Source organism: Amblyomma mixtum, chromosome 1 (assembly GCF_055824585.1).
Source record: "Amblyomma mixtum isolate Tamu chromosome 1, ASM5582458v1, whole genome shotgun sequence".
Lineage (NCBI taxonomy): Eukaryota > Metazoa > Arthropoda > Arachnida > Ixodida > Ixodidae > Amblyomma > Amblyomma mixtum.
In genome coordinates this window covers 276132001-276159696 of record NC_143012.1, presented here as the reverse complement: position 1 = coordinate 276159696, position 27696 = coordinate 276132001, and the positions used below count along the sequence as shown (strand labels likewise).

Sequence of the window (27696 nt, the reverse complement as noted above, 5' to 3'; positions counted from 1 at the left end):
CGTGCGCGACGTGGAGAGCACGCCGAACGCTGATAGAGGTGTGCGGCTTGCCCTCAGGGCGCCTTGGGAGGGGGTGGTGGTGGGCGCGGCGGCCGCGGCTGAGTCCCGGTCGCAGGACCTCTCGGCGCGGGGCCTCTGTGGCGCATGGGCACGGCACCGCCGATGGGAAGCGGCTGGTTGGCCGGAAGGCCCAGCCGCTGGCGCATCTCTTTGACGCGCTTCATTTCGCCGTCCCTGCACACGCCATTGACACGAGAGGTGAGTTGTGTGGTGGGTCAAGCGATCTCACACTGTATCAACGCCCCTTTAACTTCCAAATATTACGACATGCAGACTACGGCATACTACGACGAATGCGCGCACGAGGACATCTCAGCACCCTGGCTTGACTCAAGGAGGGCTCCTTGCTCATGGTCAATATACGCGCATCGGTAAGGAGACTCCGAAAGTGGGCGATTTCGTGAAGAAGTGAATGTAGCGGAAAGCAAAAAAAAAGGGGGGGGGGGGGGTGGCGACAGAACACAAGCCACGGTGCTGTGTGGTGTCGTGGAGGTCTTTCCTTCCTTCTGTGAGTGTGTGTGTTGCGCCGTTGGAAATCCTATGCAGCGAATCTGGACATCTGCCCCTTGCGGCCAACTCATATCGTTCTGAGGTGGTTCCAGCACATCTCCATTGAACTAGAGTTTGATGATGGATTACTTATGAAAGCTATGAATTTATGTTTGTGTATAAATGCAGTTTTTTTTAAAGCGATGTTGATTGCCTGGGGGCATAAAACGATATGTAATGATAGATGAAGATGCCTGAATAAATCAAAGAAGGTTCGCTGATCTAATAAAAAAAAGGCAGAGTAAGTTGTGGTGGACGACAGCGTTCAACATACTGAAGACACCGATTAGTTCGTAATGCTTCGAGAAGTACTTGTATGCAGCTGCTTAGCAGTGAAGCATCGTCAATTTTTTTTTCGTCTTAGTTTATTCCTCACTCGTACTACACATTAGCTTGGGAGAACTGGCTCGCTTCACGAATGAAACCGTTGCAAACAGTTACTACTTCAGTAAATCCAGCACGTCCACGACGCGCTGGGAATAGGATCGAGTGATAGCTGCTTGGAGCGCCCGACTGCGTCGTGAGAAATAAAATTTTCTCTGTGTCGAACGTAACGGAATATATGTGCAGTTACAACTAAACTATCAGGTGAATTTGAATCCTTGCAGCACTTACTGAAAGATGCATAAACAATCGTGCGTCCAAAATTACTGCTGATGTTCTCGAAAAACCGCCACCAACTAGTCTAGCAATAAACTCCCTCGAGATGTGCACAGGTTACGCTGGCGAGCTCCAGGGAGGCACCTAAGCTTGCTAAAAGCCAAAAAAAGTGAAAAAAAAAATATTGCGGGGACACTTTGGCGACTAAAGTGTTGAGAGGCGAAAGCCGAGGACACTATGCTGTGACGACTTCCGGTGGATGTGACGTCACACTGTTTCCGTGGCTATATCGATACCCAAATTATACATATTTCGGGGATCTAAGTGTTTTTAAGTACATGGTGAAAAAAACAGCGCAAACTAAGGCAGAAAACACAGAAAAATGTTTTTAAGTACACATTTTCCTATCTAATTTGACACAAATCCGACGTTTTTCTGACCATTCTGTGACAATTTTCACTATGCCGTGACGATTTCAATACCGCAAACACATTCTGCTACATTTCTAGGTGTGATAGTTGACTCAAACCTGAAGTTTAATCATCATGTTGCCTCCGTTGTTAATAAAATTCGTTTCGGAATAAGGGCTCTCATCAGAACAAGGCCGTTCTTTAGCTTAGATACGTTGCTTTCAATCTATTACGCATTCATACACTCCCATATTAATTACTGTATCACTTCATGGGGTAGCACATACAGAATTCATCTTTCTATACTCATTTCTATGCAAAAACAAGCACTTAGAATCATCACTTCTTCTTCTTTTACCCAGCCGTCTGCACCTTTGTTCCATTCACTACATGTCCTGCCCCTTGAACATCTCCACAAATTTCAGGTCCTGGTTTTTCTTTTCAAAGTCATCAATAAGTACATATGTGTTAATTTTGTCCCTGAAAATATAATTACAAATAATAACATCACGCGTTTTGCTTTGTCGAACAATTTATTGTTGCCAAAAGTACGGACTAATTATGGAAAGCAAACTACATCGTTCTTTGCCATCTCCACTTGGAATAATTTGCTCCCTTCACTGAAAACCCCAATGTCATTGTACAAATTCAAAAAAATGTTAAAAAACCACTTGTTTGAATCCTTAGATGCTTAATAACGTTTTTGTGTTTGCAATCACTATGTAACATTCATTTGCTGTACACTTCTGTTGTGTCCCCTTATTGCTTTTGTGTGTGTGCGCCCCCGCGTCCTCCTCCTAACGACCACTCGCATCCTCCTCCTAACGACCACTCGCATCCTCCTCCTAACGACCACTTGCCCTTCGTCGCACGCTGTCGCCAGATGCCCCCACATGGTGCGCCCCCGCATCCTCCTCCTGTTTTGGGAAGCCACTCCCTCCCGTGGACGCTTCTCCGCTCCCTCCTTTCTTCGGGCAGCCAGTTCGGCTCCTGCCTCGGTCGACGCTGGTCGCACCCTCATCGGCTTTAAATAAACGAAGTCTTAAAGTACCGTGTGCGTCTTTCGCTGCATTCAACACAGCGACCGGACACGACAGTGGCGACGAGAAAGTGGATTCGACCCGCGCTACGCAACGCTATTGACAAGCCATGGCTACGCGAGGGTTTCCCAATCAGATACCAGAGTTCAACGGCTCATCGTGGTCATCGTGGGTTGGACGCCTTCAGTTCTACTTTGAAGCTAACAACATCACAGACCCAGCCTTGAAGAGGGCCAACCTGCTGACGCTGTGCGGGGAGCAGACCTACGATACTGTCTGCGCCCTTATTCAGCCAAGCACACCAGCGGCAGTGTCTTACGACGACATCGTAAAAGCGCTGCAAAAGCACTACGACCCAAGGCCATCCGAGGTCTACAGCCGGGCTCGCTTCCAACGACGAGATCAACTGGGAGGAGAAACTGTGAGCGCCTACGTAGCCGCGCTCAAGAAGCTCGCTGCCGACTGCAATTTTGGAACGCTGTCGACAACAGCTACCGGGCAGGAGGGAGACGCAGCTTCTTCTGCTAACACCACCATGCTTCCCTTGGACGTGATGTTACGCGACAGATTTGTGTGCGGACTGAGTGACGAGTCACTGCAGCAGCGCCTGTTCGCTGAGAAGGACCTCACATTCAGCAAAGCTTACGACATCGCCGTTCGAGCGGAGAGCGCCGGTCACCAGCAGAGAGGGATTCGCCGGAACACCGAGCCGGTACACCAGACAAGCAACCAGGTGCGCAAGCCTTCTGTTGTTGTAAAATCGGTCAAAAAGGCACAACGCTGCTGGCGGTGTGACGACCAACACAACCCCCAGGGATGTCGATTCCAGTCAGCCACGTGTAATTTTTGCCACAAGCGAGGGCATATCGAAAGAGCATGCATTACGAAACGGAGACTTGCCAAGATAAAGTCACCTTCCCAGCCTAATCACAGCGTCAACGCCTCAGAGAATACGCCGCTATCTGATCTCCATGGAACAACATCAGCAACACCATCTGTGTTGTACGACCTGAACACCATGAATCTCGGCACGCGACCGAAGATTTTTACAGAAGTAAGCGTACATCACCAGCTGATTAAGTTCGAGGTGGACTCCGGCGCAGCCTGTACTCTGATCAGTGAGGACACGTTCCGAACTTCATGGCCATCTGACGCACCCGCCCTGCAACAAGACGACACGCACCTGCGAACGTGGTCAGGACAGAATCTGCCACTATTGGGCTCTGCCAACGTGCAGGTTAACTACAACGGCCAGACCCATACGCTACCTCTGCTTGTTGTGAAGGGCACAGGATCAAGCCTTCTAGGGAGAAACTGGTTTTCTCCACTAGGCGTGATGATATGCGGCATACACCAGACGCCGAGCCAGAACATGGTTGAGCAACTGCAAGAGAAATACGAAAGAGTATTCTCGGAAGAGATTCCAGGAAACGAAGGGCCCCCGGTCACACTGGAGTTGTTGGACAACGCGCAACCCAAATTTCTGAAGGCCAGGCCGGTGCCGTTTGCTCTCCGAGATTCAGTTGAAAAAGAGTTGGACAAACTGGAGCAGCAAGGTGTCATCGAGCCGACGCAGCATTCAGAATGGGCCACACCACTTGTCGTAGTTCGCAAGAAGAACGGAACCATACGCCTCTGCGGAGACTACCGGAGCACCGTCAATCTTGCGACTAAAGCGTCCTCTTACCCGCTACCGACACCTGAAGAAGTATTCAGTGTACTACGTGGCGCAAGAGTCTTCAGCACATTGGACCTCACCCAGGCGTATCAGCAGCTGAAGGTGAGCGAGTCAACTGCTGAATTATTGGCAATTAACACACTGAAAGGCTTGTACAAAGTCAAGCGACTGCCTTTTGGCGTAGCTGCAGCCCCGGCCATATTTCAAAAATTCATGGAGACAGTGCTTCAGGGCATCCCAGGAGTTTGTGTCTACCTTGACGATGTCATCATCAGTGGCACTTCCACTGAAGAGCATGCAGTGCGCCTAGAGCTCGTTCTCGAAAGACTAGCAAACGCTAATTTGTGCATAAGCAAATCGAAGTGCTGTTTTGCGGTGCCAGAGGTGCAATTTCTGGGACACCGAATTGATGCGGAAGGCATTCACCCTACCGAGGACAAAGTGCGAGCGATCACAGAAGCACGAGCTCCAACAAACAAGCAGGAGCTACAGGCTTTTCTCGGACTCTTGACGTTCTACGACCGGTTCTTGGAACAAAGAGCTACCGTGGCCAACGACTTATACCAACTCCTTCGGAAAGATGTGACATGGACATGGTCGCCACGCCATCAGCAGTCATTCGATGCCCTGAAAGACCTGATTCGAAGATGTACAGTCCTCCGCCACTACGACGAAAGGAAGCCTCTGCTTTTGGCTTGCGACGCATCACCGTACGGAGTCGGCGCGGTTCTATCGCAAACTGACGAGCAAGGAAGGGAAGCTCCCATCGCCTTCGCCTCACGTACGTTGTCGCAAGCAGAACGCAACTACGCGCAACTTGACAAAGAAGGGCTAGCCATCGTCTACGCGGCGACACATTTTCACCAGTACATTGCCGGCCGGAAGGTGACCTTTATAACCGATCACCGACCGCTATTGGGCATTCTGGGACCACAAAGGCCTATGCCACCAACTTTGTCTCCGCGAATGACACGTTGGTGCATCAAACTCTCAGCGTACGACTACGCTCTGGTCTACCGCAATGGGAGTAAACATCAAAACGCCGATGCGCTAAGCCGTCTGCCACTAGACGCAACTGTTGACGAACCATTTCCACCAGGAGACGTTCTGATGTTCGAAGCACTGCCAGAACCTCCGCTTACAGCAGGCACAGTTGCAGCATCTACGCAGAAGTGCGCAGCTCTCCGGCTAGTTTACACAGCTGTTCAACAAGGCAACGTGCATAAACTCAAAGGGGACAACTTCGACGCTTACCGCAGGCGAGCTACAGAGTTGAGCACCCATCGCGGCTGCATCATATTTGGGTCCCGAGTTGTGATGCCGAGAGAACTACGCGCACAAGCTATGTCTCTCATCCACGCCGGACATCGGGGCATCGTTGCAATGAAAAAGTGTGCCAGAAGCTACATGTGGTGGCCTGGCATTGACAACGACATCGAAACAGTGGTGCGAGAATGCAAGCCTTGCCAGAGCAGCCGGAGCGCCCCGCCGAAAGCTCCTGTCCCAGAATGGGAAAAGCCAGACACACCATGGCACACACTGCACATTGATTTTGCAGGACCAATTGAGGGCTGCACTTTCCTTGTGGTCGTAGATGCCTACACAAAGTGGCTTGAGATAAGGCAAATGGGACAGACGACTTCGGCAGCAGTCATTGACAACCTCCGATCACTATTTGCAACGTTCGGCCTGCCGCGCAAGGTAGTGTCGGACAACGGAACACCGTTTGTGTCTGCGGAGATCCTCAAGTTTTATCGCGACAACGGGATCTCATCAGTTACATCGGCCCCCTACCACCCAGCGACAAACGGACAAGCCGAGCGCTACGTAGCCGAGCTAAAACGCGCCCTTGAAAGAGATCAGACAGGCTCGCTGCAGCGCCGCCTTGCGCGCTTTCTCTTCAAGCAGCACACGACGGTTCAGAGCACAACAGGCGAGACCCCCTCGAAAATGATGTTCGAGCGTGAAATGCGAACCCAGCTCACAGCCATCCTCCCCGAGCCAAAGGCAGAGACGTTCCGGGAAGAAAAAGCAATTCCGCGCTGCGGCACGCTTAATGAGGGGCAGCGCGTCCTCGCCCGACAGTTTCTGAAAAAGCCACGCTGGGAGGAAGCTACAATTGTCAGACGCATAGGCCTGCGCTCTTGGCTCGTCAACATACATGGCACAGTAGCACGCCGACATCTCAACCAGCTGCGTAGATTTACGACGCCGTCTGAGAGCTGTCCGCCAGCGGAGAGAGCACGTGCACCATCTTCCCACATAGCCTGGCACCTCTTCCCGGAAGAAGAGACTTCGCCCAGGACAGACCTAGGAGACACAGCGAACAACAGCCAGCCTACAAGTGTTTCTCCCCCGAGCGCACAAAGCCAGCGCGCCTCCACGCGTGAGCGCCGACCCCCTGCACGATACCAGGCAACTTTCTAAGGGGGAAGGAAGTGTTGTGTCCCCTTATTGCTTTTGTGTGTGTGCGCCCCCGCGTCCTCCTCCTAACGACCACTCGCATCCTCCTCCTAACGACCACTCGCATCCTCCTCCTAACGACCACTTGCCCTTCGTCGCACGCTGTCGCCAGATGCCCCCCCATGGTGCGCCCCCGCATCCTCCTCCTGTTTTGGGAAGCCACTCCCTCCCGTGGACGCTTCTCCGCTCCCTCCTTTCTTCGGGCAGCCAGTTCGGCTCCTGCCTCGGTCGACGCTGGTCGCACCCTCATCGGCTTTAAATAAACGAAGTCTTAAAGTACCGTGTGCGTCTTTCGCTGCATTCAACACAGCGACCGGACACGACAACTTCTTTCTTTTTTGTCGCTTTATTTGCCTTTTTTTTTTTACCTCGAATTGTTGTGCATGCGTCGGTTTATGTATTCTGTTCATGTAGCCATAGGAGGCCCTATTTGCAGTCTCGACTTTTGGGCCTCCTGATGTATATACCCCATAAACCATGTACTGTAAATATGAAATAAACTTGATTTGATTTTTGATTTCTAGTGCATGTGTCGTCCCATCGTTCACGTGGCTACATCGACGTCCGCGCTTTTTCGACGCAATTTCGAAATTTTTGCCTATAATTATATTAACTAATCAATCTGCAGTCATCAAACTTGGCTTCTAGGTTCATTTTTACCTCCTATATCTGAAGCAACCATTGGTTTTCTTCTATCTTTTATAGTTCCATAGTTAAACGCGTGTGACACGCTTTGTTAACGGACGACAGTATGAGCCATTAAAGGCTTTCGCTTTAAAAATGATGCGGCTGAAGCCAGGGGTGGAAGCGTATCGAGTGCCAGCAGCCATTTTGAAGGCCCGGTTGCTCAGCGCTAACAAAAGTACGTGCATAAAGCCTTGAGTGCAAGCTGCGCACGCCAACTTTTTCTTCACGTCACTTTGATTTTGTGCGCATTAAAAGACAGAAGAGGCCTCGGAGCCGTGACATGTTTGCTATTATGTGCGCGGCCAGAGTTCTTCAGTGTGTGACAAGCCCAAAGTTAAATGCAAGCAAGCGTGGACGTCTTCAAATCAGGAACCGGATTAGCAATGCCGCTTGCGCACAAGACCGGTCCGTAGGTTTTCCGCGCCCTATTAACAAATCGTCGCCTAACGCGAGGGATAGAGCGTCGCTGCGCCATCCAACTGCAGATCTTTTTACTTAATGTCAAATTTTAGAAATCGACCGCTTGATGTCGACCTTTAATTTAATGACAGCAGTTCAACAGCTTTCACAACGCTGTGTTTCTTTACTGAAACACCGTATGGTGTTTACCAGTGCAGTGTGCCTAACAAATCTACGCACATAATGATACATGTGGATTGGTGCTGCTTACTAACTGTGTGGGCCTGAGCAGCAGTTCACTCCTCGAATAGCTCGTTCTAACATTTCAAAGGCGCTACGAGGGATGGGCATTGATCTCATTCGGATTTCATCTCAAAACAGGAGACAGCGGGACTTTGCAGTCATACTGCTTTGTGAGGCGCTGACGTAACAACTAGAGTTAGCACTACGACACTCAGTTTAAGCTGATCGTTAACATTAAATCAGAAGGAATGTAACCTAGCGCTTCTGGTGAGCTCCTTTGTGCGCAGCTCAAGAAATACGGCAGATTTTTGAACAACGGCCTGTGTTAACAGAGTCGAATGGTCGTGTTCCCTCCGCTGTCATTCGTTCCTTTGGCAATCGTATCTGGCTGTCGGGATCAGTCAATAACGGAGCGCGTAATTGCATTCGGGCAGTTTGTGATTCTGGCCTATCTCTTAATACTGGGCACCGTCAGACTCGGGCACCGAATAGTAGCTGCAGTCCAGACGGTGTACCGACCTTTATTTTTATTTTCAGTTGGCCGCATAATCAGATACGAGGCACGTATCCCTATACGTGCCACATCTGTGATTATAGGGCAAACTATTGTTCGGCTGTTGTTCGACTACGGTTCATGGTTCGGCCTCGCTGGTACGAACGAGTCTCACAGTGCAAAGCAGCAGCAGAACAAGCGGAGGTTAGTCACAAGAAAGGTTTCGTGCTTGTTCGTATTTCTGTTGTTTTGAGCTTTGTACTAGCGAACATGCAACAAGGATTGTGTAGCCAACGCGCCTAAGTAAGCTACACCGAAAGCACACTGTAACGAAACGAAACGACGTTTTTCAGAGGCAATGACTTACAGCGTTTCCGGTACGAATTCTCGTAGGCGGTCGTGTTGCCAGCGCACAAAATCTAGTTCGGATTCATCCATCTCGGCTCTGGAACGAAGACATGGAGCGCAGACATGGAGCGCAAATGAAACAAAGCTCGTGTCTCGTGACAAGGGAATCAAAAGCACGCTGTGCACCTCCGACCGCAAGCGCATTAAAACTTCTCTTTACAAAGATGAGAGAGCATTTTTTTTTAATCCAGAGCGCATGCGAAAGGGTTTCGTGAATATTCGCATGCAAGGTGTCATTTACTTACCCAATCAATTCCTCAAGGTCTCTGTTGGGTTTAACACGTAGTCTCGTTAGTTATCAGGCCAGCTTGATAAAACATTGACTCTCAATTCTCGCTAGCAAAGATCGGCGATTGTTTTTCTCTTTATGTATCACGCGTCTTGCTCGAGGAACTGGGAGAATCTCCAGCGGGTTCGGATCCACAAAGCTGTCTGTGCTTGAATGGACACTGCGGACAATTGCACCCAAACTTTATTCGTAATAAAAATTGATTACGTGGTTTTTTCTGGCTAAGTTAATATTTGCCCAGTGGCAAAAGCCGCATTTATTATTGAGAAAATTAGATTTTCAAATTTTTGTCATCATTGATTCAAACTCGTGACGTCATGACAAAAGGGTTCCGTGATCACAGTTTGAAAGAGAATAGCGGTGTAGCCTAGCCTCAGGGATCCGCACAAAAAACTGTCTTCACGCTTCGTAGTTCGCTGGCGAAAACGGCCGATGATGGCGACGCCTGTCTTCATATTTTAACGTTTATGCGTACTAAAGTTTCTGTTTTTAATGACACAACTTCCTTGCCATTAGAACGCAGGTCAACTTCAACTTGCCCGCAGTGTCTATTTGAGGCAGCCTTTTGATCAAACAAAGCTCACGCTCTGACTATAAACATGGCAGTTATAGTGCGTCGGGCGAAGTACCGACCAGCCAGTCACGAGAGAGACCCATGCCTAACGCAAGCTGCGTAACATATACAGACACAGTAGCAGTTTAAATCGCCGTGCATGGTCACTGTGCCCAATTAGGTATAAACACGCATTTTGCTAATTAGAAGGAAGTTGTAAAGCAGATTTTAATTGGGCGCACCAGGCTACTGCACAGAAACGAATATTTCGCCGGTGCATATCGGTGTACAGGGCTGCACCGAGAGGGCCCAGTGAAGGAAGCCTATGGAGCTGCGCGTATGATATCTCCCTCTGTGCGGTCAGCCCATGTTTCCTGTGGCGCGGTGTCTTTCACTGAGTTGTGCATGGGCCTAGCACCTGTTATCTGCACACGTCAGAAAACAGTTTTACTGCTCCCGGATTCCCGAGTATTGCGTGGCCTTCCGCAAAAGGAGCGTGTCAGCCCGATACACAAGTAGTCTCGTGAACAGTGCAGCGCTGCGTGCCGTTAAAAGTGAAAGATCCAAAGCATAGGTTTGGCCAAGAGTTCCCAGGGCTACGAAGCCGCCGACGTTCTCAAGGCGGGGAAAGAATGAAATTTCACGCTGTAGAGATCTTTAGCTTGGGGTGTTTCGTAAATGGCCCACTGCAATGCTCAAAAGCTGGACCGTCTGGCCTGGGAACTTTCGGCCATACCTGTACTTGAACGCTCAAGCAACAATCCTTTCCGCGCATGGAGTAAGGCACTGAAAGCGCTCTCTTCGCTTTTCAAGCTAATGTTGCCAGCGAATTGAAAGTTGCTTATTTCAGTTGTTCGGAGAGTTTTCGTCACAAATCGAGGGCGTGTCTTCTGTTAAAAACTGCGCGCTTGCTCTATATATCTGCGACAGATTGTGCGCGTACGTACTTCAGAACAACTCCTCCACTAAGTAACCAATTTCGTAAAACCTACTGTAGTAAAGATTTCCGCTAAGTGAACCTTTCTGGCACCAATATTCCTCTCACGTGCGTGGTGCCTTCCGACGACTTTTACTTTTACGTGGGGTCAGTTTTTATACTGCACGTAAAATTGCCACCACTAGAAAAGAGAGTTTGGAATATAACTGTAGAGCTGGAAGCAGCTGTCTACTGACGCAATATGTTGAATACTTACGGCTTCTGGTAAGGATTACTTTCAAATTTCCTAGTGTTGGAGAAAGATTACAGCAATTTGTGGGTCATCGATGAGCAAAACGACGCGCTAATCGTTTTTAAGATACTTACTGGAACCGTCCCTCACTGCAAAAAAATTACCTTAGTTACTAGCAAAGACGATTACTTTGCATACCCTACAGAACAATACGGCGTCTTTCCCGTGCTTACAAGTCAAATCTCGGTCGCCTGTAAAGCAAACAGAAATCATTCAAAAGAGTGTTCACAATTATTGGTATGAAGAGATTTGATCGTCATTCTATACCAAAAAAATAGGAGCTTGCCTCAATAGAAGAAATTTTAGAAAGGAGCGCAATCATTAGAATGTAGGTGAGATACTAAAATCCGCACGTAGATAAAGAATAACTTTGTGCCCAAGGATGAAGATTTCTTAACAAATTGCTGCTTGAAATAACTCTAACAATTCAAATTTCTGTAATGCCAGCCACCCTCTCAAATTCGAGGAAAGCAGAGAAGTCGTGTCATGGTTGGCTAACGGCACATAAATAACGCGTCGTGTAGTAGAACTAATACGGAGAAGAGTAAGATGAACTGTGATAAAGGAACGTACCTCCATTTGTACTGGCCGGGGGGCATATTGGAAGCGGCACTGAGGTATAGTGAAAATTACGCATTAGTACGTTGTGAGGAGCGACGAGGTGGGACAGTGGCTCGTACTGTTGAGCCTACCTGGGCGCGTAGCTGACGCTCAGACCCGAAGTCTTGTCGTCCGGTGGGCTGGCGCTGTGACGGAAAGCGAGGAGAAGGGCAGAAACAATATATAGCTTCCTTCTTCGTTCAGGCACGGCTCGCTCGCGCCTTTTTCTTCTTCGCGCTGGATCTGTCGACACTATGCTTGTGCACACCGAATACACTATTTCACGTGACCTGTAGCGGTAGGGCACAATTATCACACCAGTTGATAAATTCCCTTTGGGCCCACAAATCAAAAATCCGTCGCACTCAGATTGCCTTACTGCCCTGAGCTTGGTTGATCACGACTCCTTGGGACATGCAGATAAACGGCTCAGCGCTCCTCAGAGCATATATGGTTACGGTGGAAAAGGGAAAAATTGCAGACCACCGCCAGTACCTGACTGCTCAGCCTAAAGGTGCCACACCGTCTGTCCACATCCAAAAACTGGCCGCAGGTCATGCGCGGATTCGGATTTTGTGTCTCTGAAGCGGTATTATTATTGAAGAACAATGCTGTGCACGGAGGAGCGGGGATATGCTAAACTTTCGATTATTGCCTAGGAAGAGAGCTGAAACCTGGGAGTTTAGGTTTATATGCACTGCGATGGAAGCGACCGGCTGCAGTTCAAGCGACACAGCGGAAAGGTATAGACGAAGTGTAGTTGGGAATCCTGAGTGACTCCTGGGAGTGTGTCCGTTGTGGCGCTCTTCGCTCAACACTCACGAGTCTGCGCTCCGAATAGAGACCGTTACATCTGGTGGAGGTGTCTCGGTCCCCTTCCCAGTCCTCATCCTGGAACTTCGCAGCCGAACGTTACGCGCCCCGGCCATCATGCAACACAGCTCGAGCCAACCATCGCCGCCCCTCCCTGCCACCGTCCTCTGTTCCGGGGTTCAACGCCAGCGTAACCCTTATATCTTATATATATATATATATATATATATATATATATATATATATATATATATATATATATATATATATATAGCGTGTGTGCGTAAAAGCTTTATAACTTAGTGGCATACGCACGCCGCGAAACAATAACAAAACTGTACTAGCATTTCGATCACAGTCTGATGAAAACCGATTCCCAGTAGAAAATATTTGTTCTTGGTTTTCATAGTGTGTAAACCATAGCAGTGTTACAGCGTGTCAACATGGACTGGTCGCGCTAGATCTCTTGAGCGTGTTCGTTGCAAGCGTGAGGAGAATAGCGGTCGGAAGTGAAAATTTCACTTCAATTCAATCATTACTGCTGAACGTAACTCTTAGTCGCCGATGTAAAACAGTTGCTTATGGAAGTAACTGCCTCCGATGCAACTGAATTCGATCAGGCTTTGATGCAGGACGAAGCATTGCCAATTAGATAAGCATATCGCAAGTCTTGCACTTTCTTCCTCCTGACGCTAAACTAGGAGGTCTGCAAATATTGGACGACGTTTCGGTAGAACACGACAGTGCCTTGTCTACAGAATAATATGTTCGGAAAAGGTGCTGCAAATATAATAAACTGGGTACTTAATGTTGAACGAACCAGGCAGAGAATCAGCCGCAGTACGTATAACAACGAAGGCAGGCGGCGACTGTATTGTGCAAGCTTTTGTGCCTGCTATCGAAAGAAACGCAAAGTGTTTCCTTAAATGCACTACCCGCGCGTTTCCGAGAAGCGTGAAGCGGAAGGGCACTCAACTCACATGGACTCCTCGACCTCCATTCCCTCGTACATGTAGTCGTCCATTCGCATCAGGTACTTGGACAGCTTGAGAATAATGAGGATGGTGGCCGAGAAGAAGAAGCAGACCAGCCAGAGCGCGAACCACACGCCGTTCTGCGAGGCAAAACAGCAATAAATGAAACATGAGTAAAACGCGAACACGTCACCGGTTAGGGTATTACCCAGACCCAGGAAATCTGGGAAAACGTTTCTATATTTGCGCGCTTGTCAGCACGCGCGTCGCAGCGCTGAACACTCAAATGCACCGCCGGAGTTACGAATGTTCGGTACGTCGCACTGATTTTCTATGGCCGTCGGAAATAGTTGGTCTCGCGAACAGGAGGAAGAGTTGGCCATAATAATCACCATCTTCGCTCATAATCTCTTGGGACAATACTTCTCTCAAAATTACGTGCTTAAAACATGCCCATCGAGTTACGCGGTGTTAACTACTGGTGGCCAACAAACAAATAAGACTACCTGCTGATGAGGCTGGGCATGCAAGTTAACAGGTGCGCATACAATGTTCAGCGTATTAAGGAGCTCGTGTCACAGAAAATCCGGCACTTCGTCGGCCGTTATACGAACATAACGGTCAACGACGAAAAATCCCCGCAGAAGCAACATAGGACGCAAGCCGGCCACCTAGTAATGTTGTGGCGTCATTGCAACCTGCCCACCGAATTATGAGCACATTGACCACTGTGGCAGGTGGCAGTTAAATTAATGATTGGTCGGAAGAAGTTGCTCGGGAAGTGCAACCTGGGTCGCACAAGCAAGCCCCACCGGTGGCAGAACTTTCCATCGCAGGGCAGTGGCTCATCGCTTGGACTCACAGGAATCTATGTATGCAAAATCGAGAATGAGCAATGGTCTACTTAGCGTTAACGTTAAACCTTACCAATTGGTTAATGCCCGTTTGCTAATGACCAATGGGCATTAGCCCATTAACGCTATCGAGTCGTACCCTTAAGGCGGAGCTTAAATGTCCCCCTCCAGTTTTTTATTAAAAGAAAAAACTAGGCTAGATATAGCTGTTGACCAATCAAGGTAAGGTGGTATCCTTAAAGCGTGCTTATGTCGTGATGTCTTTTTCATTGTTTTTGTTTAACCACCAACAATATAGTAACAGAGTCAGCATCTAAGAGAACTTTCTTGGGTTAAGTGTAGCGAAATCACCTAAACAGTTTGTGTGATTTCATTAAAGGGCAACTGCAGCACTTCTTTGAGAATTTCACGATTATCAAGGATTCAAGTCTATGAAGGCTGTAGGTAAAGCATGCCAAGTGTTTCTGCACTAGCATGTAAAATAATGACGTAATTGACTATTGAATTTCGCGCTTCTTCTCAATGCGCCGGAAGAGTGCAAACAACTCAGTGTGACGTCACGGAAGGTATGATTTCAAATTACCGATGTCGTCAGCCACACCCTGCCCTGACGCGTTAGACGCTGCCTAACATCTCTCGGCAGGGTTCGCCTTCGGTGGCGTTGGTTTTTTTCCTTCAAAGCAGGCGTTTGTGCGTTGGAAAAGTATCGATAACTTCAATGACGTCATCATGTGCCCCCCCCCCCCCCCCCCCCCCACACACACACACACCACTTGGAGTTGTGCGCTGCGGAGAAGCTTGAAAGGCGTCCGGATTTTAATCGGCGATTACTTCACTATCTCAAGTGCTAGCGCTAAAAGACTTCGCATGCTTTACCTGCACGTTTCACACGTTCGACTCTCTTAAGCTCGTTGATTTCTAAAACATATGCAGTTTCCCTTTAAGATTCTTTGAAAATTAGGGGTGATAGCGAATATAATTCCGGAAGTAGCGGTAATACTGCATCTGCGGTGCAGTTCACGGTCACACATCTTCAAATCTCCCGCTTTTTGCTATTTGCTCTGCGGCGTGCAGTCCGAGCACTCTAGTTTGCCCAGCGCCATCTGCGTGCAATAAAACCGATGCGTCTCACCAAATTTGCCACTACGGCATAGCAGAACACTTCGAAGCACCTCTTGTAGATGACAGCAACTTGAAGGCAGCTGCCAACAACGTCGTAGAACTGTGTGAAAGGAAAGTAAGGGAAGACCAAATTGCGGCAGCTTTTGAGGTAAGTGCCTGGCGTGGAGGTAACGGCGCATGCGTGTAGACTTACATGCAGAGTCTGGCTCTGGATGGTTTGCATATGTGGGCCAACTTTGCCCATGATGAAGTTGTAATGGTTCTGCGAAAACAAGAAAGAGATGGCACGTAACTAACAAAGATATCTACAGTTGTTGAAGTTCTTCTTCGCAGCTCTCAAGAAGTTAAAGCCTTCTCAGATTACGGGACAAAAAACGAATTGACAGGGAGGCAACCGAGTTTTAAAGGGTTCAAAATGATTGTATAGGTAGCCTTTCTGGCTATTCTCCCAGATAAGAAGTATTTGCTTGTGTAAAAAAATTAATGACGTGAAACTGTGTGAACTGGATTGAAAGCTTACGCGTGAGACCATGGCGCACGCACTTAATGAGGTCTGTGTCCTGCGCACAATCACTCCTGCTATGCTGCTTTCCACGTTCTTTGAAAATAAAAATCATTCCACCGAGCCTGCTGATGTAGCAGTACGCTTGCTGGAAATTTAGGGTACTTCGCCGGCAGGCTTCCATCCAGCATGCCTTCTAGACCTCTCTAAGCTGACAGCTTGATTTATTTTTAGTGCGAAAGCACTTCTAGCCGCCCTCCTCGGGTTTCAGCTGTGTCCGTCCGTGTGAAGCCTCTGAGTAGCAGGTGTAACTTGGTACCTGGGTCAGTGGACACCTCAATCGCGCTGTGCGTACTCGGTGGCGTCCACCTACAAATTGAGGCAGTTATGTGCCTTTCCTTTGCACAAAACCAGCGCAAGGTTTAGACTCCGTTGATTTTAAAGGAAGATTTGGCTTTGGGGGTTTAACATCCCAAAGAGGGCTCAGGCTATGAGGGACACCGTAGTGAAGGGCTCCGGAAATTTCGACCACCTGGGGTTCTTTAGCGTGCACTGACATCGCACAGTATACGGGCCTCTAGCATTTCGCCTCCATCGAAAACTACTGACTCCATACGACATAGATAGCCCTTCAGGACAAAGTCAATCTTAGAGCAAGTTCCCCACCACTGCCATCCCCTATCGCATTGCCCCAGTTAACGGATTCAGGCTGTCTTTTTTGTAAACATTCATTTATTCATTTTTCGCGCTTCACATGTCGAATTACCATGGCATGGCTGTCGGTTTAACATATAGCCATCAGATAATGTAAAAGCAAGCGAATAAATAAAAAAGGCACACCAAATGAGAAAGAATGTTTACAATATTCGTATACAGTGGAAAGCACACCCGATCCATATATGCAGAATTTGTCTTCCTCTTCTTAACATTCATAGATCCGTGGGAGTCCTCGTGCCACTCCTGTCGCAGTGCTGTCGCGGCTGTGCTTTGAGATGTCACGTGCTGCCACCGGTAGAATTTTTGCGATCCATGTTGCTCTCGGATGGTCGCTAGACGATTTTGCTAGGATCTGAACCCCCGTATTAGTACTTTCGCACCAAAAGTTAATGTAATGGCAGCATCACCTCCGTAGATTGAGCCTACACTTTAGCCGTGCTATTCTCTGCTGCAGTACATCCAAGAATGCGCCAACTAGGTCAACCTTCCACATTACTGGCCCCTTTCAAAACGTCGGGAGGCGCTGTGAACGCTTTGCCTATTTCATATAGCCACTCACCGCATTCATCTCATCGGAGAGCGTATTTTCCATGGTCTCCCAGCAATCGTAGAGCTTCTTCTCAGCCTCTCTCCACTTGACGACATGCGTCTGCGTTTACGCGTGGCAGAAGTGAGCACCGCCTTGAAGTGCAGCGGCCCAGCAAGCAATCGCGAATTGCAACCAAAAGAAGCGTCAGTGCTTCCAAAGCGGAATATAAATTGTTAAACAAACCTGCTTCTTACCTTTGCACTAGCTATGTTGTTTATGGGGCCGGTTTGCTGAAAAAAAGATGGGAATGGCAACGCATTATCGAGTACCGAAAAAGACTTTTTAATCAGGAAGGAGCTGTAAAAATTTGCTCTGCAGGTTATATCGAAGCACAATTTCAGGCATCCAAACTATCTCAACAGTAGTCTGCAGACGTACCGAGTTAGCAGTCAGGGAATCGCTTAGTTTTTCAATCGGCGTCGCGAGATCTGCAAGGTCCGTTCCAATGAGGCCTTTCCAGTCCTCGCTATAGCCTCTAGCGTTGAAGGCTGTTCTGTTGATCAACCTTAGGAGGTACTTCGGTGGATTCTGAAAACAATGAGAGTTCAGTGAATGGTACAATTCGAGGCAATTGGAGATACTTTCAGTTTGCAGAAATTCGAGTAAATTACTGGGAGATGGTGTGACATTCGGATTCCTTTTGAGGGCGTTCTATCATCATCACAACCATATAGGACTACAACAAACAACCCGTGGGTCTCAGCTTCAACTGGTTGCGAACCACCGGTCCAAGGTGGTCGTGAGAGCCGTACCGCAGCATAGACCGTTGAGAATCTCTCGACCAGGACAGGCCACCGTTTGAAACTGAACCTGGGAACGTTTAGCGCAAGAATCCTATCGAGAGAGAACATAATAATGCCGATGCCGATGGGACCGATTGCCGGCAAGTGTGAGAAACGGGAAATGATTCCGCGCAGTCTAGAACGTCTACAACTAAAAAAAGTGGTTGACGTACGAAAGCATGCGTTCATTCTTCGCGTCATCTTTCTGACATCTGATGTGCTTGCATCCGTGTTTCTCGCTCTTCATCTTCGCACCCTCTGTCCACTTGGTGGCAGTTGGAGCGATGCCCTTCCCTAATGGCTACAGATGTCCCGACGCTCTTCCGAACTGTCCCGAGCATGCTCCCATTGCCGAACTAGCCCGAACTCAGCCGAGTGTGTCGGCGTCGACACCTGTGTGAAGCTTCCACCTACTGACCACGGCAGGTAGCAGATGGCAGGTGGTGTTTAGGGGGTTTCCCCTCTCTCCACATGTAGAGGAGAGGAGAAAGAGCCGGGACTAAATATGACTGAGCAAAAATAAATCTAAGAAGAGATTACAATAGAAATGGAATAAGAATAGAGTTGGAAGTCAGAATCAGAAATGAAATACTAGCGAGTGAAATAAAAGTGGTATGTCATTTCCTCCGCATCAATTCATTTGATCGTCCCTAAATATTTAATGTATATTCAATGATTTCAGTCGGTAGCAAGGGTCTGCCTTCATCTCCGGAAGTGTCTGCATGTATTGTAAGCCCAAAATCAGCCCGGCGATACACCTTGTCATGCAATCACGCTGGTTTTTAAATGCGCAACGAAAATATCGTATGCCACAGTATCAATAGACATACGTACGACTTTTGTCGAAAAAACACTGCAAAAAATGTTTCCTACTGAACGCATAGTCGTGCTTTAGTAGCGGCTTAGAAACTCCTGAGCTTTGGACGGGTGAGGACGACAGTACCTCTCACATCCAAGATATTAGAAACTCCGGCGATGCAAAACGACCCACCCTGCATGACCAGAACAAAATCCTCTGGGCTGTATATTTTTGCCCATGAAATTTTTTTCTTCCGGTAAGATGATAGAAGTATGGGCTGTTGAAATTAATTTCAGTTGTGTTCTCAGCGCTGTCACCGATGAACCGGCTGTACATTTTTTCCCCTTTTGCCAACTGCTCACGACTTCTCTACCCAATCATCCAGAGATTGAAGCCTATCCGTTTTGATCATTACCGAAAAAGAACATACGTATTTCCAAAGGCAACCAGGCAACCATACATGGAAAAATTACTTTTGAAAAGTAATTAAATTACATTCCTAATTTGTTCCTGACCGACAGAGAACATACCGTATTGCCAAAGGCAACCAGGCAACCATACATGGAAAAACTACTTTTGAAAAGTAATTAAATTCCATTACTAATTACGCTCCTAAAATCATGCGAATGTAATTAAATTATATTACCTATTATTTGTCCCAAGAAGTAATGACACTACATTATAATTACTTCCGAAAAGTACCCCCTCGCTCTTCTTTCCTAGAACACGAGCCATTAGAAAGATGAGACAACGCCAACAAAACGTCGAAAACAGAAGCACACTCGTCACTTACATAGCGTTCAAGACACAAACGAGCAGCGAACACAACGCCTTGCTGCTCAGAGCTGTATCCACCGATTGAAGCATTCGAAGCAGTTTTATTGCTTCGATGGTCACAGGAATCGAACTCGGCGGCTTACTTTTGGTAACATTCCTGCCATACGCTATTCCGCCTGTATGCGTCCCACGAAGCCGTTAAGCATTTCCGCTCTTAGAACATGCAACGCAAACACACCAAAAGACATCGACAACAGAAACAATGCTAACACGCAGCCGGGGATGCGCACACAGATGTGGCCGCGCGCTCCCCCTCTCATGTCCGTCCCTGGGGCATCTGTCTTTCGTCGTGCGGTGCGTCTTCGAACTGGGACGACCCACGCCCTTCTACGAACCAGAGGGGCCCGTGTCGGCTTCGCCTCTCGGCAACAACGTGATCTTCCAAGGACTAGGCTCCTCGCTATCGGTTAACCGCCGGTCCCGCTGCACCTCATTCGCAGTATTTGTTTTGCAGCCGCCGGATGACCGGTGCCGGGGCAGCGCGACGAACCCCTTACACAAAAAAGTTAAACAAGAGAACCAACTCGACGGTGTCCGGTTGTGAAATGTTGATAGTAGTTGATAGCCCTCTGCCCGTTGACCCGCCAACTCCATCGCATACCCGCCGGCAGCGACCCGACTACAGAGTACACTGGCGGCCCCGGTCTCTACTTGCCGACCCTGTACGCTGGCCCAGGCTTGCCGCACGTCGTTCTTGCTTTCGAGGCGCCCTACCGGACGCACGACAGACTACGGTATTGTCGATGCGAAGAGCAGTGGTGCGTTTTAATTAAAACAAATTTTGTAATGAATTATTGACTGTTGCTGCGATATTGCTTCCTTAAAGTAATTACTAGACCAGTAAAGTAACTCATTACATTACATATTACCGGTGAAAGTAAGTAAAATACAGTAATTCCATGACTGTCACGTCTGCAGGCAACGGAGTTTGCTCTTGGGCACCCCTATAGACCAAAAGGTCTTGAAAGGTGAGGGCAAGTGTTCTTACCTTGCCTTACACTGATTTAGAGCTCAAGGAGTGCCGTGTGCTGCTCCACTACACGGCAAAGAAATAAACCCTGTTGCCCGATTATTTTCGGCAAAGACGGTACGCGTTTACTTACGGCTACTATCAACGCTGTCTCCAGCGTCTTGATGTCGCTCAAGCCAGTGGTTGCCAGCAGAGTCTCGTTCTTACTGCAGCTTCTGCATGGAGGCAGAACGAGTCCGCTCTGAACGAGATGCCACCGACACCGGCCGATGTGCAAACGCGAAGCGAGCTGCCTGATTGTAGGTAGGAATTTTATGCGCAGGTATACAAATATTCCTAATTGCCAAAACGACGGATTTCTGAAGCGAGAGAAAGGGAAAGAGGCAGAAGGATAGGACAGTAATAGCGGGCAAAGCATTGCAATTTTACGTCATCTGCTCTCTGTTCAGTGTGCAGTAGGCATTACCTGAGGCGCGACCGGAATAGTTAACTGGAGAGCGCACTTTATTCATTATCAGCAAAAGGCAACCAGTTAACAATAGTGGCGCTGGTGTTGGGTCGGGTTCAACGTCCCGGAGCTGAATGTGGGCTGCGAAAGAAGTCGTCGATTAATTTCGACCACTTAGCGGCGTTCTTTAACGTTGCATCGCACAGCACTCGAGCGTTTTCGCTTTTCGCTTCGCCGCCTCCGCCCTCTTCCCGCGAACATGAACCGTGAGGACCATAATGGCCGGCGCCTGGCGCGGGCGGAAGCCCTGGCCCGCCACTATGGATCGAAACCCGGCGTATTCTACGTGGATGCCTCAGGCCCCCACCATGGGGGATGGTACACAGCTGCAGTCGTCCACCAATCCAAAACAGTGAACGGCCTTACTTTCCGAGCCCGTGACATAACACACGCGGAGGAGGTCGCCATTGCGTTGGCTGCATCTGATTCCAATTCAAAAACAATTATTTCCGACTCGCGAGGGGCATGTCGGAACGTCCAGCCGGGCTGGGTACCGTATCTAGCCTACCGCATTCTTCAAAACAGCGTCTACACCGGTGACCCCGCTCACCGGCGTATCGTTTGGGCTCCCGCTCACATGGGCCTTGAGGGAAATGAGGCAGCTGACGCCGCCGCCCGCGCGCTCTCTCACCGGACATTCCCCTCCGACCCTGACGATCAGGAACTCGAATTTATTCCAGCTTACACCTTCAAAGACATCGTTTTACTCTATCAATCTGGCCATGGTCTTTATCCCCGCCCGTGTAAAGGTCTCTCAAAGGCGGAGGAGCGGCTTCTGCTCCGCCTGTATACTAATACTTTGCGGTGCCCGGCAGCTCTGAAACAATTCGACCCTTCTTTCTCGGGCAGCTGTCCGCACTGTGCGGAGAAGTCTTCGGACATCTACCACATGGTGTGGGCCTGCCCCTCCAACCCTGCTATCCCCCCTCACCCCAACCCAACCCGGGAGGACTGGGAGGCGACCCTGCTCGGCTGCTCTGACCTGCAGGCCCAACGGGCCTTGGTCGCGCGAGCCTGGGCGGCGGCCGACGCCACTGGGGTCCCGAACTAGGGACCTCCACCTAGTATTTGTAAGGGCTGACCCCATCTGGGTCAGCTCATGCATAACCTCCTGTATTATACCTGTACATAAATGTTTTCCACCACCACCACCACCACCTCCACAGCCGCGATTTGCTATCGCAATTGCAGCCCCAGTAGCTGAACTTCGAAGCTGCCGAGGCAGTTGCCCGTAGTGAAGAAAGCACGAGGCCCTGCACGGAGGTGCGTGATTCATGTCGGTATTATACGTACGCAGAGACGCGACAGAGAGCGTGTCTGCAGCGCATGTAGTACTAAGTACTCGTTTAGATTTTTCACGATAGAAATTCTAGATAAATTAGCTGCACTTTTTTTGCTTTCTGTCAGTATGCGTACTCCATGCACCTAAGGTATTATTTTTAAATGCTATTGCCAACTTCTGGATTTGTTAGTTGTTATTCTTGCAAGTGCATTTTCGAATTTTATAGTCTCTCCTCTTGAAGTTAAGACCTCGTAGTTCTGCATGTAGGCGCGAAAAGTCTCTCAGTTCTATTCCACTTTCTCTTTAACCTTTCCTGCGTCAGCTCGAGCGCCGTGAGGTCGTCGCTATAGCCAGGATTACAAGTGCGGTCGGCGTATAATTACAACGCAATAGCGTCACCATCTTTTGTCACGCCAGTCAAGCCCAGCTTTCTCAGTTCGCGTACGCTTCACCTCAGCACGATGCTCGGCTTCATGGTGGTGTTGTAGAGCTCCAGCGCCTTGGCGTTGTACTCGACCTGGTGCACACCTGTGTCGTCATCCCCATGAGGCACAAACATCGTGAGCACGACCTGCAAGGGAATGGAGGACGAAGTGCGGTGCACGTGGTAGCGCAGCTGTCGCTTTCTCGAAAGATGTGCTCAAGGAGATTCTTAGACGACGTACTAGAGTATTTTTCGTTAGCACGCTTATCTCAGGAGACGTGTGCGTTTTCGGAGGGCTCTGGTGTTGGCGTAACTACGAGCTGTGCTTTTACAGTCACTCTTGTATCCGTCCGCCGTAGCGATACAATGGTGTATGCAATGTTTTTGCGAATACTCGCCTACTCTCTCGAGTCTTGAAGTGGAGATTGCCTAACCAATCACCCCTTATAATCTTACCCATGCTGAATGGCGCTGTGACCATTTATTAGAAGAGAAGAAAATCGAACGCGTGTTCTGAGCTGAAACTTCCACAGCGGAAAGTGTTTGCAACTATCGCATTTGCCATAACATGCAAACACAACCATTTCCAACACTCTCTGTACCAAAAGTCGCTGTTTTGCGACCACAGTTCTCAGAAAGTCGTCTAAAACGTTTCGACCTTAGGCATCGCACGACCTTCTCATAGCAGAAGTCTTGAACGGGTAGTAGTTGGGGCTTCTGACAGCTTAGGGCTATAGTCAGTAGGGTCTTAATCCCCGGTAAGTGGCCAGGTCGTCCACTCAAGACAGGAGCGGGGATGCTTCAGTCAAGTATGTCAGTATATATGGCAAAAAAAAAAAAAACATGCTCACAGCAAGCGATGTTTAACAGCCAGTGGCCTCGCAAGCCGTGCGCGGTAGTGTACTATATTGTTTAGATATATATCTCAGCGTCATGTTCCTCCTGCACGAATAAGACTTTTTCGTTTAAAACCACGCCGGTGGCGGCGGTCACCGTCACGTGCGTTCCTCACCTCGTCGATGAAAGGGAGCAGCCCTGTCGAGTAAGGCTCGCAAATGTACTGCTGCGAGATGACGCCGCCCATCATGAACAGCAACGAAGATGGCGCCATGACAGTGCAGAAGAGCCACATGAACAGAGAACTCCTGCGGCATCAGAAGGGGGGCTCTCAGGGATCGCATGATGTCTGCGTGATGTTGAGCATTTTGAGTAGGACAAGCGCATAACAATCTTTCTCCCTCTCTCTGCTCCTTTTCTTGTTGAAGGATAAATGCTTGCATCGTACAGAGGTAATGTTTCGCTTTTCCTTGCCAAGGATGATGAGGCCGTCTTCGACTTATCCTCTTAATGCATGGTGCCGTGCGTCTAACCTGCGTAAATGTCAGCAGATCCTAAAATTTAGTATTAGGCGACATGGACGAGCGCAGTAACGACGTGTGCGTGTGCGTGTGTGTGTGTGTGTGTGTGTGTGTGTGTGTGTGTGTGTGTGTGTGTGTGTGTGTGTGTGTGTGTGTGTGTGTGTGTGTGTGTGTGTGTGTGTGTGTGTGTGTGTGTGTGTGTGTGTGTGTGTGTGCGTGTGTGTGTGTGTGTGTGTGTGTGTGTGTGTGTGTGTGTGTGTGTGTATGCGCGCGCGCGTGCGCAGTCTCCCTGTGGTGGTTTATGTTTGCTCTATAAATTTTTACTAAATCATTCTGAACCAACTCGCCCAAAAAAGAAGTTTTATTGAAAATGAAAAGGGTGAATTAATGCTGCATTCTAAAGCGCGTGCACACACAATATTTCAGGTTTTGCGCCTTGCCTTTCCGAGAAATCTTTAAAGGCTTTGGCTTTTTGTCGCATGAAACGCTGAGGCCGAGTTCATCCACGGTCAATGTGTTGCCCAGGCTGAGGCTGGAGCCTCGGAGTAAGGTTAGTTCAGTCTTCAGTGTTCTACGTGACGACGCACTTGTTAGTCGACTGCTTGAGAAGGGGAAAAAACGCTTTACACAAACCGTAGAGAGCTGCGAGTTGCGGGTATTTCTTGAGGATACCCTGTTTACTTGAGCGAGGTTTGCTTTCGTGTCTCTCCTCTTCTAATTCCTTCGTTTTTTGTCTCTCGAGTGAGCTTGAGTCATCTAAAGCCGTTAAGCAAGGTTTTTCTTTTTCATCTTAAAAGAACCACGATACACGACTACACCAGAAGATGGACAACACAACATAAGTGCTTTTCTTCAAAGGTGAATACCATCCCATTCGTACACGTACACGACCAGCACGATTCCGCTCTGATTGGAGACGAAGCTCCGCTTGTTGGGGGGCACCTCCTGGCTGTGGGCGAGGATACCGACGACGAAGGAGACAGCAGCCACGGTCTCGAGCATGATGGCCGCCGTGGACGCCGCCTTGCCGTACTCCTCTCTGCAATGTCACCTCCCGTAACTTTTGAGCTCTCCGATGGCGACCGACTGAACGGACGGAGAAGCACAAGAGGCAAGAGAAAAAGCACTTGGAGACTTTTCTGCACTTCCCCGGGGCGGAGAAGTGGTATACTGACAGCCTGGTACCGCTTCTTCGCACGGCAGCCCCCACTCTCAAGCCCACCTTAGTCACGTGACCATGAATGACACGTTCCAGACAGCCACCACTTTCTGGCAGACATCGCACTTATGGTCCACGCCACGGAGTGCAGACTCTGATGGTAAGAGCACGCGACTAATGCGGAGCTTTGTAGCGCGTCCATTAGATTATAGCGTAAGACTGTGGTGGTGTTTAGCTCGGATTTCCGCATATCCCTGCCAGGTGCAGGGAATGCGATCACTCTAAAAGAAAACAATTTTCCGCTCAGGAAGTATTGCGAGAATAAACCTGGAAAAAAGAACAGACGACGTAACATATTATATGCTGCAGAAAACACTGTGATGTCAAGCGCCGCGCAGAAATATGAGGCCGTAATAGAGAAATACGTAGTCGCAATCAAGGCAGAAGGGAAATTTTCGGCCAGTTGGCCACACAAGTTGAAGGAAAGAAAGCGCGACGTTAGACATTACGTGACGCTTTGCAGACAAAGGGCAAAAGTATTTCTGAAATGACCACGACAGGCATCCTTCAGAAAGCTTCCGCTGGGTCAGTGCGAAATGCCTCATAGATTAAACTTACGACACTTTACAGTGCCATGATTTTTTTCATCTTAAATTTCGTGGCAGCCCGTGGAATCGCTTACCCGCGGGTGAAAACCACATCGAACGGGCTCAGGGCGCCCAGGAGGCTCATGCTGGTCACGTTGGGATACCGAGTAGCCAGTACCTTGGAAGTAGAAACGCACAGCCGTAGAAAACCTTTGGCATCGTTTGGTAGCGTGAGTGTATACAAATGACCTTACTGCGCAAGTTGCGTTTGTCTTACATAGCGACAATCGCGTGAGCTTTAAATACGGGACCACGAAAGCAAGAACGAGATAAACTGAACTAAGGAGAGGAACAGAGAATTGAAAGGTGGAAGAATGAAAGAAGACAGCCACTGCGAGCACTAAACTCAAGGCCTAAACAGCTAAACCCCACCGGTGTCTGGCTGTGATCCCTGCCAGCCTGCTGTAGAAAGCGGTGCAGGCTTGGGCTTATTACTCATCAGTCCATTTAGGGCTACAAAGCAGGCTACAAATACGCTAATAACCAAGCTATATATACGTCACGAGCCGCAGCTGGACGAATCTGCGAGTGGTGGCGCCACGTGTACGTCTTTTCGAAGCACTTTTTTGGCTTATAAATGCTTTGTTTTAGTAAAAATGACATAATTGTTATCACGTTACGCTGGACAGTCAGTCTAGTTTGACTTGGTAAAATGTTTGACTTAGCTCTTAAATGTTTTTATTAAATGCTGGCATATCTCTTGTATGAACCTTCTTAAATTTAGCGAAAGAAAGAAACCATTAATTATCCCCCACGAGCGAGTACGAAGTGACGATGCTAGTTCGACTTTGGTTCCTCTGGATTAATATCGGGAGAACTACAGGCCTTGCTTAGTGTGTTTCCTCCAGTCCCGAGCGGCATTAACAAACACTTACGGCGGATTCGAGGGAGTTAATTTTCTTGATCCTCCCGAGGTCATTGCGGTCTATTTCGTCGAATTCGGTCTGGATTGGTGAGACTGCAAAAAGAAGTGGAAGTGAAGTTGAAAGACAAGGTCTTGAAGGCAGCTTCGCTGAGCGCAATCTTCTTCACATTGCTATTAATTTTACTGCACACATCTTTTTTTTTCATTTCTGTCATTGGTTATACTGACTTATATAAAGGATCTAATTATGTTTAAAATACTCACGCATGAGGAAGGCCTCTACCGAGCTGTTAAATTTTTCTCCGAAGTCGTCGTGAATGGTATTGGTTATCTGAAAATTGGACGGAGGAGGGATCGATGGCATTAACAAAATAAAGCTTTAATATTCGCCTTTCCAATAAACACATCCGATGTTTAAAATAAAGGTCTGCCAGACGTCTGGCTTTCCCCAGGAGCAGCCATGGCATTGCCGTGCCCCACTGCCTGAAGACAGCGACAGGCAAGCAACCAAATTGCTTGGGCCAAATTTTTGCTTGCATAAATTTTCTGCCGTAAGCGTTAGTTACTCAAAGAAAAATGCATTTTACATAAAGGTTAACACAAACGAAGCTAACGCAGTGAAACAATGTATTTTAATTAGTGTAGCTCGCAGAACATCTCTAAAATTCGACCTAACAGTAGACGTCCAATCCGCACCACTCTGAGGGCCAAAGGCTGCAGTAGTACTGCTGGCAGCGCCATAGTCACGAAGATGGCCTCCTGGCAACGAGGCCGACCGTTGCACCGCGGCCAT

General features: G+C 48.6%; 1 protein-coding gene across 1 annotated transcript; it reads right to left on the bottom strand.

Annotated features, from left to right (window-relative positions):
* Window positions 1–15: 15 nt before the first annotated feature.
* Window positions 16–27696, bottom strand: LOC149371778 (uncharacterized). Its single transcript, XM_089581108.1, has 21 exons — window positions 27600–27696; window positions 26914–26996; window positions 26074–26156; window positions 25119–25271; window positions 23887–24019; window positions 22903–23021; window positions 20794–20875; window positions 17651–17800; window positions 17467–17502; window positions 17243–17332; window positions 15658–15726; window positions 15475–15564; window positions 13495–13628; window positions 11794–11847; window positions 11675–11713; window positions 11275–11292; window positions 11176–11190; window positions 11066–11095; window positions 9276–9296; window positions 8990–9067; window positions 16–234 (listed from the first exon to the last, which is right to left on the bottom strand). The coding sequence occupies exons 1-21, from the start codon at window positions 27694–27696 to the stop codon at window positions 54–56; spliced, it is 1755 nt and encodes a 584-aa protein (XP_089437234.1). The 3' UTR covers window positions 16–53.

What these genes read in the sequence shown, in the direction of transcription:
- LOC149371778 (XM_089581108.1), bottom strand. Translation starts at nt 27,696, where the DNA reads ATGGCCGCGGTGCAACGGTCGGCCTCGTTGCCAGGAGGCCATCTTCGT. An exon ending in TGCTCCCTTTCATCGACGAG is followed by an intron (nt 23,022 to 23,886) that starts GTGAGGAACGCA and finishes ATTCCCTTGCAG; the next exon opens with GTCGTGCTCACGATGTTTGT. An exon ending in AGCGTCAGCTACGCGCCCAG is followed by an intron (nt 11,714 to 11,793) that starts GTAGGCTCAACA and finishes ACTATACCTCAG; the next exon opens with TGCCGCTTCCAATATGCCCC.